This window comes from Elephantulus edwardii, unplaced genomic scaffold (genome assembly GCF_000299155.1).
Source record: "Elephantulus edwardii isolate Elephantulus edwardi_28Jun2011 unplaced genomic scaffold, EleEdw1.0 scaffold00236, whole genome shotgun sequence".
Lineage (NCBI taxonomy): Eukaryota > Metazoa > Chordata > Mammalia > Macroscelidea > Macroscelididae > Elephantulus > Elephantulus edwardii.
Genome location: NW_006399986.1, coordinates 3,296,944 through 3,316,719, shown reverse-complemented (window position 1 = coordinate 3,316,719; position 19,776 = coordinate 3,296,944). Strand labels below are relative to the sequence as shown.

The following is a 19,776-nucleotide window of genomic DNA, read 5'->3' as shown; positions in this document are numbered from 1 at the left end:
GGTACAGTGCTTAAGCTGTTGTCATTATGTGCCACCGAATCGGACCCTCCAGCATGTTTTCACAGAGGCTGTGGATCACGCAGGAGGAGATTGTCCATCTTTCTCCCATCCACAGAGTGGCTTGTGGATTCAAACCACCTGCCTTTGGGTTGGCAAAGCAACTCTTTGCCCACGAGGCCACCAGAGCTCCCTTTAATCTACCTTAGATGATGGCAACTGATGACGTTCACTGAAGTCGTAGGGAGGAAAAATTCACATTTTCCACGTGGCAACATTTGTAATTATTATCATTGCACATCCATCAGTTTGTTAAAAAAATATTTAAGAGCCATCAACAAGTGAATGGATAGAAAAACAAGCTAGGATATGGTCACACAATGGAATACTACGCAGCACTGAAAAAACAAGGAGCTCATAAAATTTTGCACAACATGGGTGACCCTCAAGGACATTATGCTGAGTGAAATATCTCAGTCACAAAAGGACAAATACTGTATAACAGCACTGTTATAAAACAGGACTGACGGGGGGGCTGGGGGATAACAAAATAGGAGATAAATAGTGAACACTGCATTGGAACAGATGAAGGAAATAACTGTTTAAAAGGAATATGTGATTAAGCATTATCTGTATATCAACCATCCGGAATAAGAGGTGCATAGCAAAGTGACCTGGGAAAAAGGTTGGAGCAGGGGAAGGGAGGAAATTATGGAACAAGGAATTTTTTTTTCTTTTAAAAATGTGAACTAGGGAGGAAAATGTGCAACCATGAATGAATGAAAGTCCAACTTTTCTTTAAACTTCTATTAAAGTCACAATTAAAAAACAAATACTGGAAGCTCTGGTGGCCTAGTGGCAAGAAGCTGCACTGCAATCCCAGAGGTGCACAGTTCAAATCCACCAGATGCTCTGCCGGAGAAGGAGGGGCAATCTCCTCCTGTACCAGTCAGATCTGATTTGACGGTACACATAAAAATAATACGATTAAAAACAAAAACACCAAATACTAAGGGAACTCTGGTGGCCTAGTGGCAAGAAGCTGCCCTGCAATCCCGAAGGTGTGGGGTTCGAATCCACCAGATGCTCTGCTGGAAGAGGAGAAAATTTCCTCCTGTGCCAGTCGGATCAGATTAGCGGCTCCTTTAGGAAGATGTGGCAGCAGGATTTTGTGCAGATTTACAGCCTCAGAAACCCATTGAGGCAGTTCTTGGTCTTACACAGTGGCTCCGAGTCAGAAAAGACTCCATGCTCGGGTGTATGTGTATGTGTGTGTGTGTGTGTGTGTGTGTGTGTGTGCTGTGGGGTGGTGGGGACTGGTGTGGGTGAGCTCTGTGTGTCTCCACTCACATGCCTTCCCCTTCTCCTTTCCCACGCCTTCCAGGAACGGTTCTGGGAGTCGTACAAGTACAATGGCAAAGGAGGTGAGTAGGGGCTGAACTGAAGCCCCTGGGCCCGTTGCATTGAAGTCAGGCAGCCCTTTCCTTTGGAGGCTGAGTCCACATCCCCATTCCAAGTGAGGCTGGAGAATTGTCCTCCCACCGCGCAACCCATGTCCTCCTTTTCCTTAAGGAGTCCACTGCACTTTGTATGGAGGTATCCGCAGCAAGGGGGACATGTGGGCAGGTGGAGGGCTGGGGCCTCTAGTCTGGGACTCAGACCTGGCCTTTCTTGACCATTCCTTTCAGTCTAGCGCTTCAGCCCCATTAGGCAGCTGGGTTGCTAAGGGGGGCTGCTCCTTAGCAACGGAGATTGGCTAGACCTGAACCATCTTACCTGGCCAGTCCACCCACCGGCCCCCCTGGTGCTTTCTGAGGCCTCACTATTGCTGCTGCCTCGTTGCTAAGAGGGGCTGCTCCCTAGCAACGGGGTCTGGCCAGGCCAGTCTGAGGAGGTACCTGGCTGGCTTCCCCTCCCCCACAGCCCCATCCCAGCCTGGGCTTGGTTGCTAAGGAGGCCTTCTCCCTGACAACCATGCCTAGCCAGGCCCCAAGCCCCAAGGCCTCTGCCCACTGGAAGAGCCCCCCCTCGGGCACCAGACGCCCCGCCCCCTTGTGGCCTGGTTGCTAGGGGCGGGTGCACCTTAGCAACAGGCCCTAGTCCTGGGCTGCAGTCTTCATATTGGAGCCCCCGTTGCTAGGGGCGGTGCTGCCTCGTGAGGGCCTTAGTGGCTCCGGAAAGCTACCTGACACATGTCAGAACTGGAAGGACCTGCCTTCTTGGAGGCGCTTTCACTGAGGCACTTAGCAAAGCCTGGGCTCTATGGCTGCAAGAAAGAAAGAAATTCTTTTGCACAGTGAATCATGTAAGCTCAAAACTCAACTGATGGCCGTGCAGTCATGGCTGACCCCCTAGCGGGTTTTTAGGGGCTATAAATGCTCAAGGCGGGAGGAGACGGCCTGTCTTTTTCTCTCATGGAACTGGTGGTGAACTCCCTGCAATGCAAGGTCTTCTCCATTAGGACACCAGGGCTGTTTGAGCTCAAAAGGACAGCCTTTGTCTAAGGACAAAGTTTATGAAGTAGAAAGGGTAGGGAAAGGAGGACAGCAAGAAATAGGAAACAGAGCAGAAGCTGGAAGAGTGCTGTGATACAGTGCACGTTGAAGTCAACAGCGTGGAACAAAGATCTATGAATTGTTGAATGGGATACTGGTCTTCTCTGCAAACCTTCATCCAGTTCACAGGACAAAGTGTAAAAAGAAAGAACGAACCTCTACCTAGGGCAACAGGAGGGCCCCCCAGACCTAGCAGGGCCTCAAAAGCCTGAGTCCCCTGCTCTATGTCCTGTTCTCTCTAAAAATGAGGCTTTGGATTGCTAAACACCAGCACCTTAGAACAGAGCCAAGTTGACACTCTCTGGAGTGATCTGTTCTTTTGGGTTCATAGTGCTTAAATCCCTGAAGAAAGATGTTACGTTTGGAAAAGTAGAGGGTCTGCAGAAAAAGAGGAAGACCCTCAGTGAAGTGGACTGACAAAGTGACCAATACAAGAGCTTAAGCTTGACAGAGGCTATCAGGGTGACCTGGGAATAGGCAGGGCTTTGACCTGGTTCACGGCACTATCCATCAGAGACAATTCCAGAGCCCCTAACGACAAGTAACAATGTTTAAGTGCTCATCTACCAACTAAAAGGCCAGTTTGAACCCACCGAGCGTTGAGAAGCAATCCTAGCAGTCTTGAGAACCCTATGAGGCAGTTCTGCTCTGCTCTGTCGGGGAGCTATGGGTCTGCCTGAGAACTCATTTTGGTTTCTGTTCTAAGCTCTTCTGAAGAGTCCTGAGGTTGTCACAGCTAGGCAGACCGTTGATAACTCAAAAGCTAGTGGTTCGGATCCACTCAGCAGCTCTGCAGGAGAAGAGATCAAGCCATCAAATCCAGGAGCATGACCCTCAAATTGATTCAGACACACAGTGACCCTCTGGAAGAGAGCAGAACTGCCCAAAGGGTTTCCAAGACTGTTATGTTGATGGAAGCAAATTTCCACATCTGCCTTCCATGGGACAGCTGGTGGATTCGAATGACTGACCTTTTGACTGGCAATGAGGTGGTTAACCACTTGACCACCCATTAAGGGTGCTCTGGAAGCAAAGTCCATCTTGAGTAGCGCAGGTTAATCCAAAGGCTGTGTGTGCATCTCCAGCAGTTCAAATCCACTAGCGGTTCTAAGGGAGAGAAAGATCGTCAACCTCCTCCCATACAATTTATAGCTTTGGAACTCTGACGGAGGGTCGTTATGAGCTATGAGTTGGAACCAACACGGTGGCCATCAGCAAGGGTTTTTGCTAAGACTGTTCTGTTCTGTCGTGTGGAATCCCTCTAGGTCAAAGAATTAACAGCACCTAATGACAGGACGCTAGCCACCATCACCTTCTTAAAAATTTTTTATTTTTATTTGATTAGTTATTTCCCCCCCTTGTTGTGTACTGTCAAATCAGATCCAACTGGCACAGGAAGAGATTTTCCCTCCTTCTCTAATAGAGCATCTGGTAGATTTGAACCGCGCATCTTTGAGATTGCAGAGCAGCTTCTTGCCACTAGGCCACCAGAGCTCCCACTTTCTTCCTTTTATAAATAGACTTTCCCCAGCGCTCTGGGAAATGCAGAAGATGATGCTTCGCCCAATTCTGCTCTTTCTGGAGAGTTCAGACCTTGCTCTCCACAATGGTGCTGGTTGATAACAGGCGTGCGATCCAGGGTCTGCAGGCAGGTCTGCAAAACACAGGACCCTGCACTGAATTCTAGCTGCTTATAAATAATAAATACTGCCTTTTAGTATCAGGGTGTCCCATGGAGCCCTGGTGGCACAGTGGAGCGAATGTTTAGATGCTAACCACAAGGTTGGCAGTTCAAGCCCACCAGTCTCTCCTCAGGAGAAAGATGTGGCAGTCTTGTTCCTGGAGATGTTTCTTTCTCTTTTTAAATGTGTCCTTGTTTTATTTCTTGCTCCTGCAAAGATTTGCAACCTCAGGGACGTTAATGGGGGCAGTCCTCCTTTGTCCTGTGGGTCGCTATGAGTTGGAATGCACTCCCTCCCTCGTAGTGAGTGTGATTGAGTTTTGGTCTGGGGAGGAAGTCTGTATTTCCGGTTCCCTTTCACAGAGCAGGACTGGGGGATTCAGGAGTAAGTGAGGCGAGTTGCCTGTGATCCCCAGGCTGAGAAGCAGCCTGGCTCATCCTGGCCTCACCACCCCGCCTGGGGAGATGGCGGGAACTAGCTCCTGGGATGTCCAGTTGATTCTGATTCATGGCCGCCTTGTAGGACAGAGCAGAACTGCACCTGGGGTTTCCAAGGCTAGAAAGTTTCAAGGAAGCAGATTTACCTCATTGTTCTCTCAAGAAGCAGCTGGTGAATTTGAACCTCTGACTTTTGAGGTAGCAACCCAGTGCTTACTCTGCAGACCCACCAGAGACCTCATACTGGGGACAGGCGGGGAGCAGGAATGCTGGCTGTGGGGTGGGAGGGAGCGCCTTCAGGCAGTGGCTTTCCCTCACAGGGCGTAGACAAGTGGACGTCGCAGGCCTGGTGGTGGGGCTGACATCTGGGATCCTCCTCATCGCCCTGGCTGGCCTGGGGGCCTTCTGGTACCTCCACTACCGCCGAGGCCGAGTCCGAGGCCGGCAGTCCAGTCCCCAAGAGTAAGGGGGGGTCTCAGGGAGGTTGGGTCAGGGCTGAGGGGTGGATAGCAGGGTCTGCTGTGGAGGGAAGAAGGGTCTCAATGGAGCATGGGGCAAGGACTGGGGGTGTCCACGTTCATTTTGGTCACTGATGCAACATCTGAGGAGAAAGACGAGTGGATGGTGAGTCACAGCTTGTGGTGTCTATGGTTGTCTGTCTGTCACTGTTTTATGTGTAGGCTGTCTGTCTATATCTGATATATCACAAATACGCTTTTAAAAAACCGTAAGTATAGCCCAGAAAAATAGCCGTGGTGGTGTAGCATCTTATGTGTTGGACTGCCAGCCCTGAGGTTGGGAGTTCAAGTTCATCAGTGGCTCTGAAGGAGAAAGAGAGGCAGTCCCCTTCAATAAAGATTCACAACCTCAGAAACCCAATGGAGGGTCCTAGTAATTGGAATCCACTTGACGGCGGTAGGTGATAGCCGGATATAGTTCATTAAGTATCAAGCTGCTAATCAAAAGGTCAGTAGTTTGAATCCACCAACAGATCCATGGGAAGAAACTGGACAGTCTGTTCCTATAAAGATTTACAGCCTCCGAAGTCCAGGGGAGGGTTGCTGTTAGTTGGAATCAACTCGATAGTCATGGCATTTATTGCATATTTTTATTCTCAAGCTCAATGTTTGAGCATTTTGCTGCAAACCAACAGGCCAGAGGTTTGGATGCACCAGTGGTTCTGTGGAGGAGAGACCAGACCATCTGCTCCGGCAAATAATTAAACAGCTTGGAAATCGTATGGGGCAGCCCTACTCTGTCCAGTAAGGTCACTATGAGTCAGATTGACTTGATGGCACACAAATAGCAACACATCTGTTACTCAGACTCACCACTGTTGAGTTGGTCCTGACCCACAGTGACCCTCTATCAGATATCTGAAGTGTGAGTAGCAATGGGAGATTATCTGCCTTTTCCACCCCCTCCACCCCCCCAGGGCCACTGGCTGGTGCATTCAAACCACCAGAGATGGGCAGCCTTGGGTTTAGTGACGCAGCTTGTGGCCAGTGCCCTCTCCAGGTCCCTAAGTAATGGGAATGAAAAGTTTTCCTTCAACTAGTTGCTAAAAGGTTGGCGGTCATAGCAACACTATGAGTACTGACCTGATGATCTCATTCCATAAGTATCACAGTCTACAACACTTTCTGGAACAGACTAGTCTCTGTCTTCTGGAGCACTGTAACCTGGGGATGTGTGAGCTGGAATTTACTTGATGCCATGCTCTTTTGTTTTTGTTTTTTTTTATTAATTGTGCTGTAGATGTTCTTTTTGGTGATATTGATACTACTTAGCCCTCCGTGTGTGTGTGTGTGTGTGTGTGTGTGTGTGTGTGTGTGTGTGTGAAAGAGAGAGATGGTGACGTTCCCAACTACTAACTAAAGGTTGTAGGTTCGAACTCACCCAGAGGTGCTTTTCAAGAACTACCTGGAGGGGCTGGCTCTGCACATGGTGGGGGGTGGGGTGGCCACACTCCTGGCGAGTGTATGGGTTTTGTTGTGGCTTGTAGGTTAAATGAGTTTGTGTGTAGAGCATGTTGCTGGGTCCCTCTCAGTGGTAGGGCCAAAGAGAGTGTACAAACGTCAATCTCAGAAATAGGTGGGAGTCTGAAGGGTCTCTAGAGAGTGGAGAACTAAGGAAATTTACAAGACTATCTATGGGTTGTTTTACTACTTCTCCCTGTCTGCTGATTTATGTTTGTGTGTCTTTCCTTTTTTGTATGTGTGTGTCTTTCTCTGTCACTTTGCTGGGATCTGATCTGATACAAAGGTCTGTCTGCCCCTTCGAGCAGCTTTTCTGTGACGCTGAGTGGAAGATGACCTTCCTTTGCTGCCTCTGGCCTCTTGCCATCTTCGCAGTCTCTCCTTAAATCCTTTTCTCATGTCCCCAAGTCTATTCTGAGACATATACCCTCTGTGTGCCTTCTCCATTCCCAGAACTGGGCTCATTACCCCTCTGAGTCCCCCGAGCTCAGAGACGCCCCTGCCTCCACCGCTACCCCCAGGACTCCCCACTTACGAGCAAGCCCTGGAGGCCTCTGGGATGCACGACGCACCTCCACCTCCTTACACCAGGTACTGGGCGGGGCCTCTGCCTGGGGGCGGGGCTTAGAGAGACGGCAATGTGGGAGGTGGGGCATGCGCTCCTGGGCGGGACTTGGAACGTTGAGCTTGTTGTCTGGGGCGGGGCTTGGGGCTCGGGGGCGGGATCGATGCACTCGTCTAGGGGCGTGGCCTCGCGTTGTATGTGTGGAATATTATAGGAGGGTGGGACTTGTGCCCATTGGTTGAGAGCAGGTCCGAGTGGTCTTGGCCGTAGGGTGGTGGTTGGGGAGAAAGAGCCGGGTCTTTTCTTTGACTCTCCATGGTGCCCCTCCCCTCGCAGCCTCAGGCGGTCTCCTCACTGAAGAACAGTTTTGGAGCCCGAATTCCCACAAACTACCTGATTACCGGACTCTGGAAGCCTTTAGGCCTCTGACACCTCAACTGAGAGAAAGAGCATGGTGCGCCTGGGAGTAAGGGTCTTCCGGCCTGAGGCCTACCCTGTGGGCACACGAGTTTCTAACACGAACTGGCACATGCATTTCCAGTGTGTTCACGGGTCTCAGCAAGCCCCCTCACTCTTCTGATCCCCGGCACCCACCAGCCCCGCCCTTGGAGCAGGCACTCGCGCGTGGGAACCAGGACTTGTACGCACGGACCGGTTCTGCGGACTCGTGTGTGAGCAAATGTGACCCAGCCATCGCCCTGCAACGCCACGGGCCTCGCACATGCAGAGCCCCGTGCATGCACACGCGTGTCTTCGTGCGCTCCCCGCGAATGCACTGGGGCGCTTAAAATCCAGGGAAAGAGAGGGTGGGGGGACAGATTGCAAGAGTGCTCATTGGGGCAGCCTCGCATTGCATCTGCAGTGACTGAATTTGAGCTGTTCCTCTAAATAAAAAACTATATGAAAAAGCAGACCTCCAAAAGACTGAAACAATGCGAAAGAAATAAAGATCCGATGAACTGAACCGAGTTCCCAGGCGCGTCTGCGCGCGGCCGAGCTGGTTTTCTGTGCAAACGCAGCGCCCTACACCCCCAGGCCCTGCTTGCTCCCTTCTCTCTCTCTCTCTCTCTTTTTTTTCTCTTTTGCACGGGATTGTGGGAGGAAGCGGAGCGCAGCCAGACACCCCGCCGCCCGCCCCCCCTTCCCCTCCCCCCTCCCCCAGCCGCCTTGTGCAAAGATGGCTGCACCGTGAGCGCAGAGGAGGAGGAGGCGGCAGCGGCGGCGGCGAGAGAGCGAGCACCCAACGCCCGCACCCACCCCGGGGGCCGCCCGGGACGCCCCCTCCCGAGCGTGCGCCCCCCCTTCTCTCTTGCAAGCGCCTGGGCAAAGGCGGAGACAGCGGGGTCCCTCCTCCCCCCCTTTCCCTCCTCCAGGGGGAACCCCCCTTCCCCCCTCCTTGGCTCGGCGGCTGCACCCCCTCCTTCGCCCGCCCCTCCGCCCCAGTCCCCTCCCTCCCCCGCCCGGGGCCTTCCCGGGCCTTCGGCGGCTGCAAAGAAAAAGAGAGAGAGAGAGAGAGAGAAGGGGGGAAAAAAGCAGCGGAGGGAGCGGCGGCGGAGGAGAGCGCGCGCGCGCCCCCTCCCTCCCTCCCTCCCTCCCCCTCCCCCCAATTTCCACCGCGGCCAATTCATGGACAGGAACTACCCCAGCGCCGGCTTCGGGGACCCGCTCGGCGCCGGGGCGGGATGGAGTTACGAGAGGTCAGCGAAAGCTAGGTAAGGAGTCACTGGTGGCCTGGAGGAAGGGGCCAAGGGGTGGGGGCCCAGCCAGGCCGGGCCGGGCCCGCCCGGCGACGCGTGCATCGTAAACTCCCCTCCGGCTTGCAAGGGAGCGGCCTTCCTCGCTTTGCAACAACGCCGCCGCACCAGTTTGCAAATTGCAAACTCTGCCGGCACCTCTTCGGCTATGCACAGGGGGCAATGCAGCGGGGGAAAAGGAGGTGCAAAACAATTTGGGTACGGGAAGGCCTTGGGAAGGTGGGAGGGACTGGCCCGGCGAGGCCTGGACTTCCCCCCCCCCCCATAATCCTTCGATTCCGGACTAGCTATCCTCTCCCGCTTTGCACCTCAGCCTCTTGCATAAATGGGAAGGAGAGGAGAATTAGAACGCAGAGCTGGGGGGCGCGCGCCCCCCGCCTGGGTCCTATTGTTCCGTGACTACTCGAGGCCGCGAGACTCGCCGCCCCCCCAAGAAATTCCGCGCGCAGAGTGGGCGCAGGGCCCCGCCCCCTTTCTAAGCTGGGGTTCTGTGTATGCATAAGGGGGGGTCCAGCATCGAGGACACGCCCCCTTCTACTCCCCCACCTCTAGAGGCCCGGAGTGGAGTGTTTGACCTCCTGAGTGTAGCTCACGGATTGGGCCTGTTTTCCTTGGAAGTGTGGGGTGTTTCCCGGTGTGTGTGTGTATATGTGTGTATGAGCACGGTCCCGTGCGTGCGTGCGTGCGTGGTTGATGGTCTGTTCACTTGCCGATCTCCCCCTTTCCCGCTGTTTTGTGTCGCGCCCTCGCGCTTCACCTGTCCCCGCCTCCCCCAACATACACCTGGAATGTCCAGCAGGGCTACCCATGACCTCACGTGTATCAGGACTTTGTGTGGAATTCCTCACTTGATTATTTTCCCCACGAGTGAGTTGGATACACGTTCACTCACACACACGCCAGGCTTTGCCTGGGCCCCTGCATTGAACCTGAACCCCAAAGGGGATGATCGGTGTTCAAGTTTGCACACGTACCAGCTACTTTTTCCTGGTCCTTTCCCACCTCCCCCCCTCTACTGGTTTTGGGAACACTCTGCCCCTAGCTTCGACTCGTTTTCCAATACCCCATAAGACTCAGGGCCTGCATGTCCCACGTGTCTGTAGAAGAGGGGGCGTCCATGTGACCTCAGGGGTTGGCCTGGGGGGCAGAAAGCGGGAGACCCAGAGCCAACGAGGATGTCCACGCCTTATTTTAAAAACTCAAGGTACTTCCTCTGAACCTCTCGTGTTTATTTCGCCTCTGCGCACATCAGTTTGTAAACGTGAAATTATGGCGCCATATCTACTGGGCTCAGGAGCTGGGGGGGGGGGCATTTTCGTCTCTTTTTGGCTGAGGGCTTCATTTCTCCAGTCTTTTGACCCCACAGACCCAAGGGTCCCTTGGATAACCCCCAATCAATCGGGAGGTTCCTCCCCAGCGCCTTGGGGGAATTTCCTGATCTCCCTTCTTTGAGAGCTCAAGAAGGCACCCTGACATCTCCTCTGTTCCCCCTTCAGCTTGGTCTATGGCAGCTCCAGGACCTCGCACCCCGAGACGGACATCTTACACCGCCAGGCCTACGCGGCCCCCCACCCACTGCAAAGCTATGCCACCAACCACCACCCTGCAGGTATGGCCCCTGGCCCTCCCCGCTCAGCCTGGTCCGCCCTCCGAAGCAGTTGGTTGGCTGCTGAAAGTTCCGCCCCTCCTGGTTGGTTGTTCGCCACGTCCTGCCCCGCCCCTTGCTGTCTCTCCTCTGATTGGTTGCCTCCGAGGCTGGTTAATTTCAGGCTGGATTCGTCGGCCTCTGCTCCGGCCCCGCCCCTCTTGCTCCAATTGGCTCTGTCCCATCAACCCCTCAAATCCCACCTTCCTTTCCAGGCCCTTCTTCCTCCATTCAACCCAGCCCAATCCCATCCCTCTGGATTTCCCCAGGCCGTGATTCCTTGATCCTCTGAGTTCTTTCTTCCTAATGCCCTTTCTTTCTGATCGATTGTATTCCTGCTCGTGTTTTGGAGAAATTGTCTGTTGTTTCTCTTCTTGGTTGTTCCCGCAGTGATTCTAATTGGGTCTGTTCTTTTGGGTTTTTCCCCCTACTGATCCAATGCGGCCCGGTGTGATCCTTGACGGCCTTGTTGTACTTATTTAATTGTTTAGATCCTCTCACCTTGAATCAGCTTTTTATAAACTCTGCTTCTTTCAGTTATTACATATTATCGCTTCCTCGTGGACATTGCCCAAATTACTTAGTCTGTCCTCAAACCTTGAGGCTGACCGCGTCCTTTTTGACCCCTGTTCCTTTTACTTTTCCGATCTTTGTTTTTAACTGCTCTTCCCACCTGGGCTCCTTGCCTTTTATTGGTTTTCTCCCGACTTGCCTTATTCTCACCCTCAGAATTCCCTGACTGAATTCTCAAATCTTGGTTTTGCCCACTTTCTGTTGTTTTCCCTTTTTTCCTTCCCTAGAATCCTTTTCCCTTTTTTCTTTTCTCCTGCACTCTGCTAGCCCCTCCACCTAACTGACTGCTCTCTGTGTGTCCTTGGCCAGGCCTCTCTGGACTCTTTGACACTGGCCTTCACCACGCGGGCTCAGCTGGGCCCGACGCCTCCGTCATGAACCTCATCTCCGCCCTGGAGTCTCGGGGGCCCCAGCCTGGTCCCTCTGCTTCGTCTCTCCTCTCCCAGTTCCGCAGTCCTTCCTGGCAAACAGGTAAGCCACAGTTAGCAGCACAGAAGGGCAGGGATGGTATTGGCTTGTGGTCCACTCTGACCTATGGTCTCTTCCTCAGCCATGCACACGCCAGGCCCTACGGAGCTCTTCATCTCGGGTGCCCTGCCAGGTTCCAGCACCTTTCCGTCTTCCTCTGCCCTGTCGGCCTACCAGCACCCGGCTTCCTTTGGCAGCCGTCCCTTCCCAGTGCCCTCATCCCTGAGCCTCCAGGATCCCCCATTCAGCCCACCTGCTAATGGTCTCTTGTCTCCTCATGATGTGTTACACCTAAAGCCCTCACAGGCACCCACAGTGCCCTCCTCACTGGGCTTTGAGCGCCTGGCAGGGGGTGGTGTCCTTGGTCCGGCTGGTCTTGGCCCAGCCCAGACACCCCCTTACCGCCCTGGTCCCCCAGACCCACCGCCACCTCCCCGCCACCTCCCCACTCAGTTCAACTTGCTGGCTTCCTCTTCTGCTGCGGCAGCTGCTGCCGAGCAGTCCTCCCCACAGCTCTACAACTTCTCGGGTGCTGCTCCTGGTCCGCCGCCGCCTGAACGGGCCCTGCCCCGCCAGGACACTGTCATCAAGCACTACCAGAGGCCAGCCAGTGCCCAGCCCCCACCGCCCCCACCACCAGCTCACGCCCTCCAGCATTACCTGAGCTGTGGTGGTAGCTACCCTTCTATGGGGCACCGGGCCAACCTGGCCTGCAGCCCCCTGGGTGGTGGGGAGCCCTCCCCAGGAGCTGGTGAGCCGAGCAAGGCTGGACCAAGTGGAGCCACGGCTGCGGCATCGGGCCGGGCCACTGGTCCAGAGGCGGCGGGGGGAGGTGGTGCCGGGGCTGGTGGTGGGGGTTACCGCCCCATCATCCAGTCTCCCGGTTATAAGACAGGCAAAGGAGCTTATGGAGCAGCTGCAGGGGGGGCCACTAGGCCCCCACCGCCCCGCTCAACTGCCACACCCAAATGCCAGAGTTTAGGGGGACCAGCAGCTGCCTATGCCTCTGGGAAAGCCTCTGGGGCTGGCGGAGCCGGGGGCCAGGCATACTCCCCTGGTCAGCCTCAAGGGCTTTTGGGACCCCAGGCCTATGGGCAAGGGTTTGGAGGGGGGCAGGCACAGGACTTGAGCAAAGGCCCCAGCTATTCTGGGGGTCCCCAACAGCCCCCCAGCGGCCCCCCTCCTACTGGCCTGGCCACATGTCAGAGCTATTCTCCGGACCAGCTACAAGGGCAGCTCTATGGTGTGCAGGGTGAGCCGTACCCAGGGCCAGCTGCCCACTCTCAGGGCCTGCCCACCGCCAGCCCCTCACTCAGCTACAGCACCGGCCACTCGCCGGCACTCTCCGGCCACGGAGGTGGCTGGGGCCCCAGCTCCCTGGGCGGGGGCGGCGAAGCCAGCCCATCTCACATCATTCGGCCACTGCAGTCACCGCCTGCCACCGGCCGCCCGCCTGGAGTCGCCTCTCCTGGAGCTCCCGGCAAGTACCTGAGCTCAGTGCTGGCCTCGGCCCCGTTCCTGGCGCCCCCGGGAGCTGGTACCTATGCGGCTGGAGCAGGTGGCTACAAGGGCAAGGGAGACGGCTCCGAGCTGCTGGCGGGCCCTGGAGGGCCACCAGCCGAGCGCACAGAAGATGAGGAGTTTCTGATCCAGCACCTCCTGCAGGCTCCCAGCCCCCCTCGGACCTCAGGGGCAGACGGCTTGGTGGGCGAGGACGGGCCAGCAGATGCCTCCAAGGGACTTGGGGGGGGTGGCGGGGCTGGGGGCCCTCCGGGCACACCCTACGAGCTAGCCAAGGAAGACCCCCAGCGGTACCACCTACAGAGTGTCATCCGCACCAGTGCAAGCCTGGATGAGGGAGCAACAGCCGCCCTGGAGCTGGGCCTGGGGCGGCTGAAAGAGAAGAAGAAAGGGCCAGAGCGGGGTGGTGAGACCCCAGAGGGCTTGGCCACATCTGTGGTCCACTACGGGGCTGGTGCCAAGGAGCTGGGGGCGTTCCTGCAAAAGAGTCCACCTCCTCCACCATCCTCGGGCCAGCCCGCTCAGCCTACACCCCACGGCCTCCTCTTGGAAGCCGGGGGTCCCGACCTTCCACTGGTGCTGCCTCCGCCTCCACCCCAGCTGCTGCCGTCGGTCCTCAGCCATGCCCCCAGCCCCTCTCCTGGTGCCCCCAAAGTTGGCGTCCACCTCCTCGAGACAGCCGCCCGGGATGGAGCCCCCCAGCCTCCGCCGCCCCCACCCCCGCCCCCCATTCCCCTCCAGCTGGAAGCCCATCTCCGCGGCCACGGCCTGGAAGGTGCCGCCCCCAGCCCGCGCCTGCGCCCCGAGGAGGGCCTGGACCCCCCAGGGACCATGCAAGAACTGCTGGGGGCCCTGGAACCACTGCCTCCGGGCCCCGGTGACACCGGCGTGGGCCCCCCAAACGCAGAGGGGAAGGACCCAGCAGGCGCCTATCGGAGCCCCAGCCCGCAAGGCCCCAAGGCGCCCCGCTTTGTGCCCCTCACCTCCATCTGCTTCCCGGACTCGCTGCTTCAGGACGAGGAGCGGAGCTTCTTCCCCACCATGGAGGAGATGTTCGGGGGAGGCGCAGCTGACGACTACGGCAAAGCCGGGCCCCCCGAGGATGACAGTGACCCCAAGACAGGCGCTGGGCCTCCGCCAGGTCCTCCAGCCTATGACCCCTACGGGCCCTATTGCTCAAGTCGGGGTTCTGGAGGTGGCCCTGAGACGCCGGGGCTGGGCCTGGACAAGCCCCCGGAGCTGCCCTCCACGGTCAACGCTGAGCCCCTGGGTCTCATCCAGAGTGGGCCCCACCAGGCTGCACCGCCGCCGCCGCCGCCACCGCCACCCCCGCCGCCCACCTCCGAACCCAAAGGCGGCCTGACCTCGCCCATCTTCTGCTCCACCAAGCCAAAGAAGCTGCTGAAGACGTCCTCCTTCCACCTGCTGCGCCGCCGGGACCCTCCCTTCCAGACCCCCAAGAAGCTCTACGCACAGGAATATGAGTTCGAGGCCGATGAAGACAAGGCCGACGTGCCCGCGGACATCCGCCTGAATCCCCGCCGCCTGCCCGACCTCGTGTCCAGCTGCCGCTCCCGCCCAGCCCTCTCGCCGCTCGGGGACATCGACTTCTGCCCGCCCAACCCTGGCCCCGATGGTCCCCGCCGCCGAGGCCGCAAGCCCACCAAGGCCAAGCGCGATGGGCCACCCCGGCCTCGTGGGAGACCCCGCATCCGCCCCCTCGAGGCCCCCAGCACGGTGGGACCGGCCTCTGCATCCACGCCCACCGATGGGGCCAAGAAACCCCGGGGCCGAGGCCGAGGCCGGGGCAGGAAGGCCGAGGAGGTGGGGGCGAACCGGCTGGAGCCCCTGAAGCCACTTAAGGTGAGAAAGTGGAAAGGCTGAGTCCTGAAGGTCTAACGGGACTCGGGTAGGAGGCAGTCAGGGCTGCAAATCTGAGGGAGGAGAGGGCTGGGACCCCCCAACCCAGGAGTAGGAGAGAAGAGAGATGAGATGGACCAAGATTGCTGGTTTGAGGGAGAAAGGGCTGAGGTGTCTGTGGTCTGAAGCAGGAGGAATCTAGACACCCAAGCTGTGAGGTCTGAGGGAGAAGGGACCGAGGAATCTGGATTCTTGTTCCAAAGGACCCGGAGGCTGGGGACCCTGTGGGGTCCGAGGTGGGTGGGACACCCACATGAGTCTGGACTCTTGGGTCCTAGTGGGAAAAGGGCTTGAGCCTGACCCCCCAGTCTGGTATCAGAGCCCTGACAGCCAACCACTTTTATTTTAGATCAAGCTGTCCGTGCCCAAGGCAGGCGAGGGCCTGGGTGCCTCCTCGGCTGATGGCGTGGCAGGCGCTGACCACAACAGCCTGGATTCGAGCCTGACGCGGGAGAAGATCGAGGCCAAGATCAAAGAGGTAGAGGAGAAACAGCCCGAGATGAAGTCAGGCTTCATGGCCTCCTTCCTGGACTTCCTCAAGTCAGGAAAGCGCCACCCGCCGCTGTACCAGGCCGGCCTGACGCCCCCACTTAGTCCCCCAAAGAGCGTGCCACCCCCGGTGCCCACCCGAGGCCTGCAGCCCCAGCCCCCCGCCACGCCCGCGATGTCACATCCTCCACCTGCCGGCGCCTTTGGGCTGGGGGGCGCCCTGGAGGCTGCTGAGAACGAGGGTCTGGGGCTGGGCTGCCCCTCGCCCTGCAAACGCCTGGACGAGGAGCTGAAGCGAAACCTGGAGACTCTCCCCTCCTTCTCCTCTGACGAGGAAGACTCTGTGGCCAAGAACCGGGACCTGCAAGAAAGCATCTCTTCGGCCATCTCCGCCCTTGATGACCCTCCTCTCGCCGGGCCCAAGGACAGCGCTGCCCCAGATGGGCCCCCTTTGGCCCCTGCAGCTGCAGTTTCCGGGCCACCTCCTCTCCCAGGCCTTCACAGTGCTGGTGGCAATGGTTCACCAGGTGAGGTTGACAAGGTGGGGTTGCAGCTAGGGCGTTGACATTTGCCTTGAGTGAGGTTCGTTTTCAGAGACAAGGTCGCCTGGTACGGTTGTCAGGGTTGTACACTGTTCAAGGATGTCATTTTTTATTCATGCGGAGCGCCCGTGACGTAAAGTGTGGTTAACTGAAAGTTCAGTAGCATGAATCTACTTTTAAGGGAAAAAGACAGTCTTTATGAAGATATATAGCTAAGAGGGGTATGGAGGCTGGGATGACTTTGAAGAGTATGTAAGATAAGGGATAGAACTGGGTAATTGGAAAACAGAGACTCTGTGAGTGTGGTTTAGGCCAGGGCCTTAAGTAACTGGGTGAATCTTGACTATGAATCTTGACCCTGGACCAGGTGTTATTGCTTGAGGAAGGCCTTGGAGGAGATGCAAAGGGCTTTAATGAGGGGTGCAAGAAACTCTATTGGCATAGTTCATTGTGTATTGGGGCTGTTAATCCAAAGGTTGGCTGTTCACGTCTTCTCCAGCCATCATTCCTCAGGAAAAAGCTGAGGAATCGCTTTCTGTAGAGAATTAGAATCTCAGAAGCCTGATGAGATGAGATTTGAGTCAAAAGTGACTCAAAAGAAAAAAAAACCCAACCAACCCCCAAAATACCGCACTACTGACTCAAAAGAGAGTAGATTTGGTTGATTTTTGTTGTTTCGATCAAGGGAACAGTGGTGTTGGAGGATGGAGACGGGGTGGAGGTCACACAGGGGACAGGTTGAGAAGGGACATACAGGTGCAGACAGGCCTGAGGAGGCCTCAGTTCTGCTCGGACTTGCAGGCTGACATGGGCCAAAGTGGACCCGTTGGAAGTGGGTGTGTTTTTGGGGTTTACAGTTGTTCCATAGGTTTTCTGACCCTTTCATCTTTACAGAACAGAGTCCTGGTAGTGCAGTGTATACAGCAAAGCTATTAATCCCAAGTTTTAGCTGTTACAGGGAGATGAAGGATGAGGCCGCAGGTTTCCGTGAAGTCACAGAAACCCTGTGGAGTTGTTGAATTCTGACACCAATCGTCCCCACGAATCAGAATCCACTCGATGGCGGTGGATTCGGGGTTAAATTTATCATTTTCACACAAGTAGACGGACACGTTCTTTTTTCTCCCTGCAGAGTAGGTTCGAACCGCTGACCTTATGCTGGACAATCGTCCCCTGGTTGCATGGGGCCAGTCACTCAGTCAGCTTGAAGTATCTCTATAGCTCTAGCAATGAGCAAAGGGTGGAGTTGTAAAGGAAATGATGGTGTTGCTGTCAAGGGAGGCGCCAAGGAAGGGTCCCCCAATTCTGTTTCTATCCGTGACACCTCTCTTGTCTCCAGAACCCCCACTGCTGGAGGAGAAGCCGCCGCCCACTCCACCGCCTGCCCCGACCCCTCAACCACCACCACCGCCACCTCCACCACCGCCGCCGCCGCCACCAGCCCTGCCGTCACCACCCCCACTGGTGACCCCCGCACCCAGCTCGCCACCTCCACCTGCACCACCTCCGCCGCCGCCACCCGCACAAGCCCTGCCTTCCCCGCCCCCGCTGCCTCCGCCGCCGCCACCACCACCACCTCCACCAGCTGCTGCCCCTCCCGAGGAGCCCGCCGCCCCGTCCCCCGAGGACCCCGAGCCGCCGGACGCACGGCCCCTGCACCTGGCCAAGAAGCAGGAAACGGCGGCCGTGTGCGGGGAGACGGACGAGGAAGCCGGCGAGAGCGGCGGGGAGGGCATCTTCCGAGAGCGGGACGAGTTTGTCATCCGGGCCGAGGACATCCCTTCCCTCAAGGTGAGTCCAGGGTCCCCTGCTCGCAGAGGGGACCTGGGGACTGAGAGAGTGCTGGCTGGAGTGACTTGACTGATGGATGTCAACGTACCTGTGTACATGATCTTGGGTGTGTAACTAGGACAGGCCAGTCCCTGGTGAAGGACATCGTGTTTGAATGAATGACTTGGTGAAAAAGAGAAAGACGCTTGGCAACGTGGATTGTTGCAGTGGCAGCAGCCACGGCCCCAAACTCAGCAGTGGCTGTGAGGGTGCCACACGATTGAGTAGGGTTTTGTTTGTTTTAAATGTTATTATTTTGTGTGTGTACCATCAAATACAATCTGACTGGTACAGGAGGAGATTGCCCCTCCTTCTCCAGCAGAGCATCTGGTGGATTCGAACTGCATACCTGTGGGATTGCAGTGCAGCTTCTTGCCACTAGGCCACCAGAGCTCCCCTTAGGGTTTTATTTTTGTTGTAGCTATGAGTTGGAACTGATTCTAGGGTCCTTAACATGCCTGGGAATCGGAGACCCTGAGTGGCAAGGAACAGTTTTAAGTGATGGTCAGCTGAAGGGCATGGCTTTTTTGAGAATGAGGCACCTCGCAAGAAAGGCCTGGTGATCCACTTCCAAAATTCAGGCTGCTGAAAGCCCTGTGGCGCTCACTTCCATTCTGACGCGCACGCAGGGTCACTATGAGTCAGAATGGAGCCTCCGGGAATAGGTTCAGTGGTTGGTTGGCTGCTGTGTTTGTCTTACCTGGAGACGGATTAAAATGATTGGCAGGTTGATTGGGGGATGCTGTGTGTGCTGTTAGCTTCCTGGGTGTCATTGATTCCAACTCATCAGCACCTGCCTTACAGAGTGAGAGGCACTCCCGTTTTCTAGGCTGTAATCTTTGTGGGGGACAATGACTAGGGAGGATAGCAGGAGAATTGATGCCTCTGAGCTGTGGTGTTGGAGAAGAGTGTTGAATATCCCACGGACTGCTAGGAAAATAAACAGGTTTATCCTGGAGAGGGTTAAACCAGGCTGCTCCTTGGAGGCAAGGATTCTGAAGCTTCGTCTGACATACTTTGGACATGTTGTAAGGAGGGACCAATCCTTGGAGAGGGACATCATACTTGGGAGAGTGGAGGGACAGCTCAGGAGAGGAAGACCCTCGATGAGATGCATTGATTCGCTGACTGGGGTAATGGGGGTAGGTGTGTTGGAGATGGTGAGATTGGCACAGGATAGAACTGTTGTACACCGGTTGCTATGAGTTTCAGGCATCTCGATGGCACATAACAACCACAACAGTCTTTCTGGGAAGCACAATGGTTCAAGTTATTGGGTGGATTCAAACTGCCAGCCTTGCAGTTAGCAGCTGAGAGCACTCGGCCACTTGCGTCGCCAGACCTCTGTCTCTGGGAGCTACAACTCCAAGACTGAAGTGCAGAGGAGACACTATTCTTGTTAAGGAGTTGCACTGCCAACCCAAAGGCAGGCAGTTCGAATCTACCAGCTGTGCTGTCTTTGAGCATCTCTGCAGCGTGCAGGAGCGTGGGAGTGGCCGAGATGGCTCACGGCGCCAGTAGGCTTGCTTGATAATACGGGGAGGCCACAGACCTTCCGTTTGTGAAGAAAGCTGTGTCTGCCAAGCACTGTACGATGTGATCAGCTCCATCTGTGCGCGGCTGGTGAGAACTCAGAGTCGTCTATGTAGCATATTTATTTGTATTCGTTTTCTACACCTTCAGAACCATGTACCACAAACTGGGTAACTGAAAAGAACAGAAATGTATTGTGCTGTGGTTTAGAAGGCCAGAAATTCGAATTAAGGTGTCAGCCAAGCAGCGTTCCTTCTGGGGGCTTAGGGGGAGCCGCTCCCAGCTT

At 56.0% G+C, this 19,776-nt stretch overlaps 1 protein-coding gene across 1 annotated transcript in view; it reads left to right on the top strand.

The window, feature by feature from the left end:
- The first annotated feature begins 8,841 nt into the window (after positions 1 to 8,841).
- Positions 8,842 to 19,776, top strand: part of PRR12 (proline rich 12) — a 61,527-nt gene continuing 50,592 nt past the window's right edge. Inside the window, exons 1-6 of the mRNA XM_006898661.1 lie at positions 8,842 to 8,927; positions 10,466 to 10,578; positions 11,497 to 11,658; positions 11,738 to 15,039; positions 15,446 to 16,112; positions 17,467 to 17,918. Coding sequence (XP_006898723.1) covers positions 8,842 to 8,927; positions 10,466 to 10,578; positions 11,497 to 11,658; positions 11,738 to 15,039; positions 15,446 to 16,112; positions 17,467 to 17,918 — 4,782 coding nt within the window. The remainder of the gene's footprint in view (positions 8,928 to 10,465; positions 10,579 to 11,496; positions 11,659 to 11,737; positions 15,040 to 15,445; positions 16,113 to 17,466; positions 17,919 to 19,776) is intronic.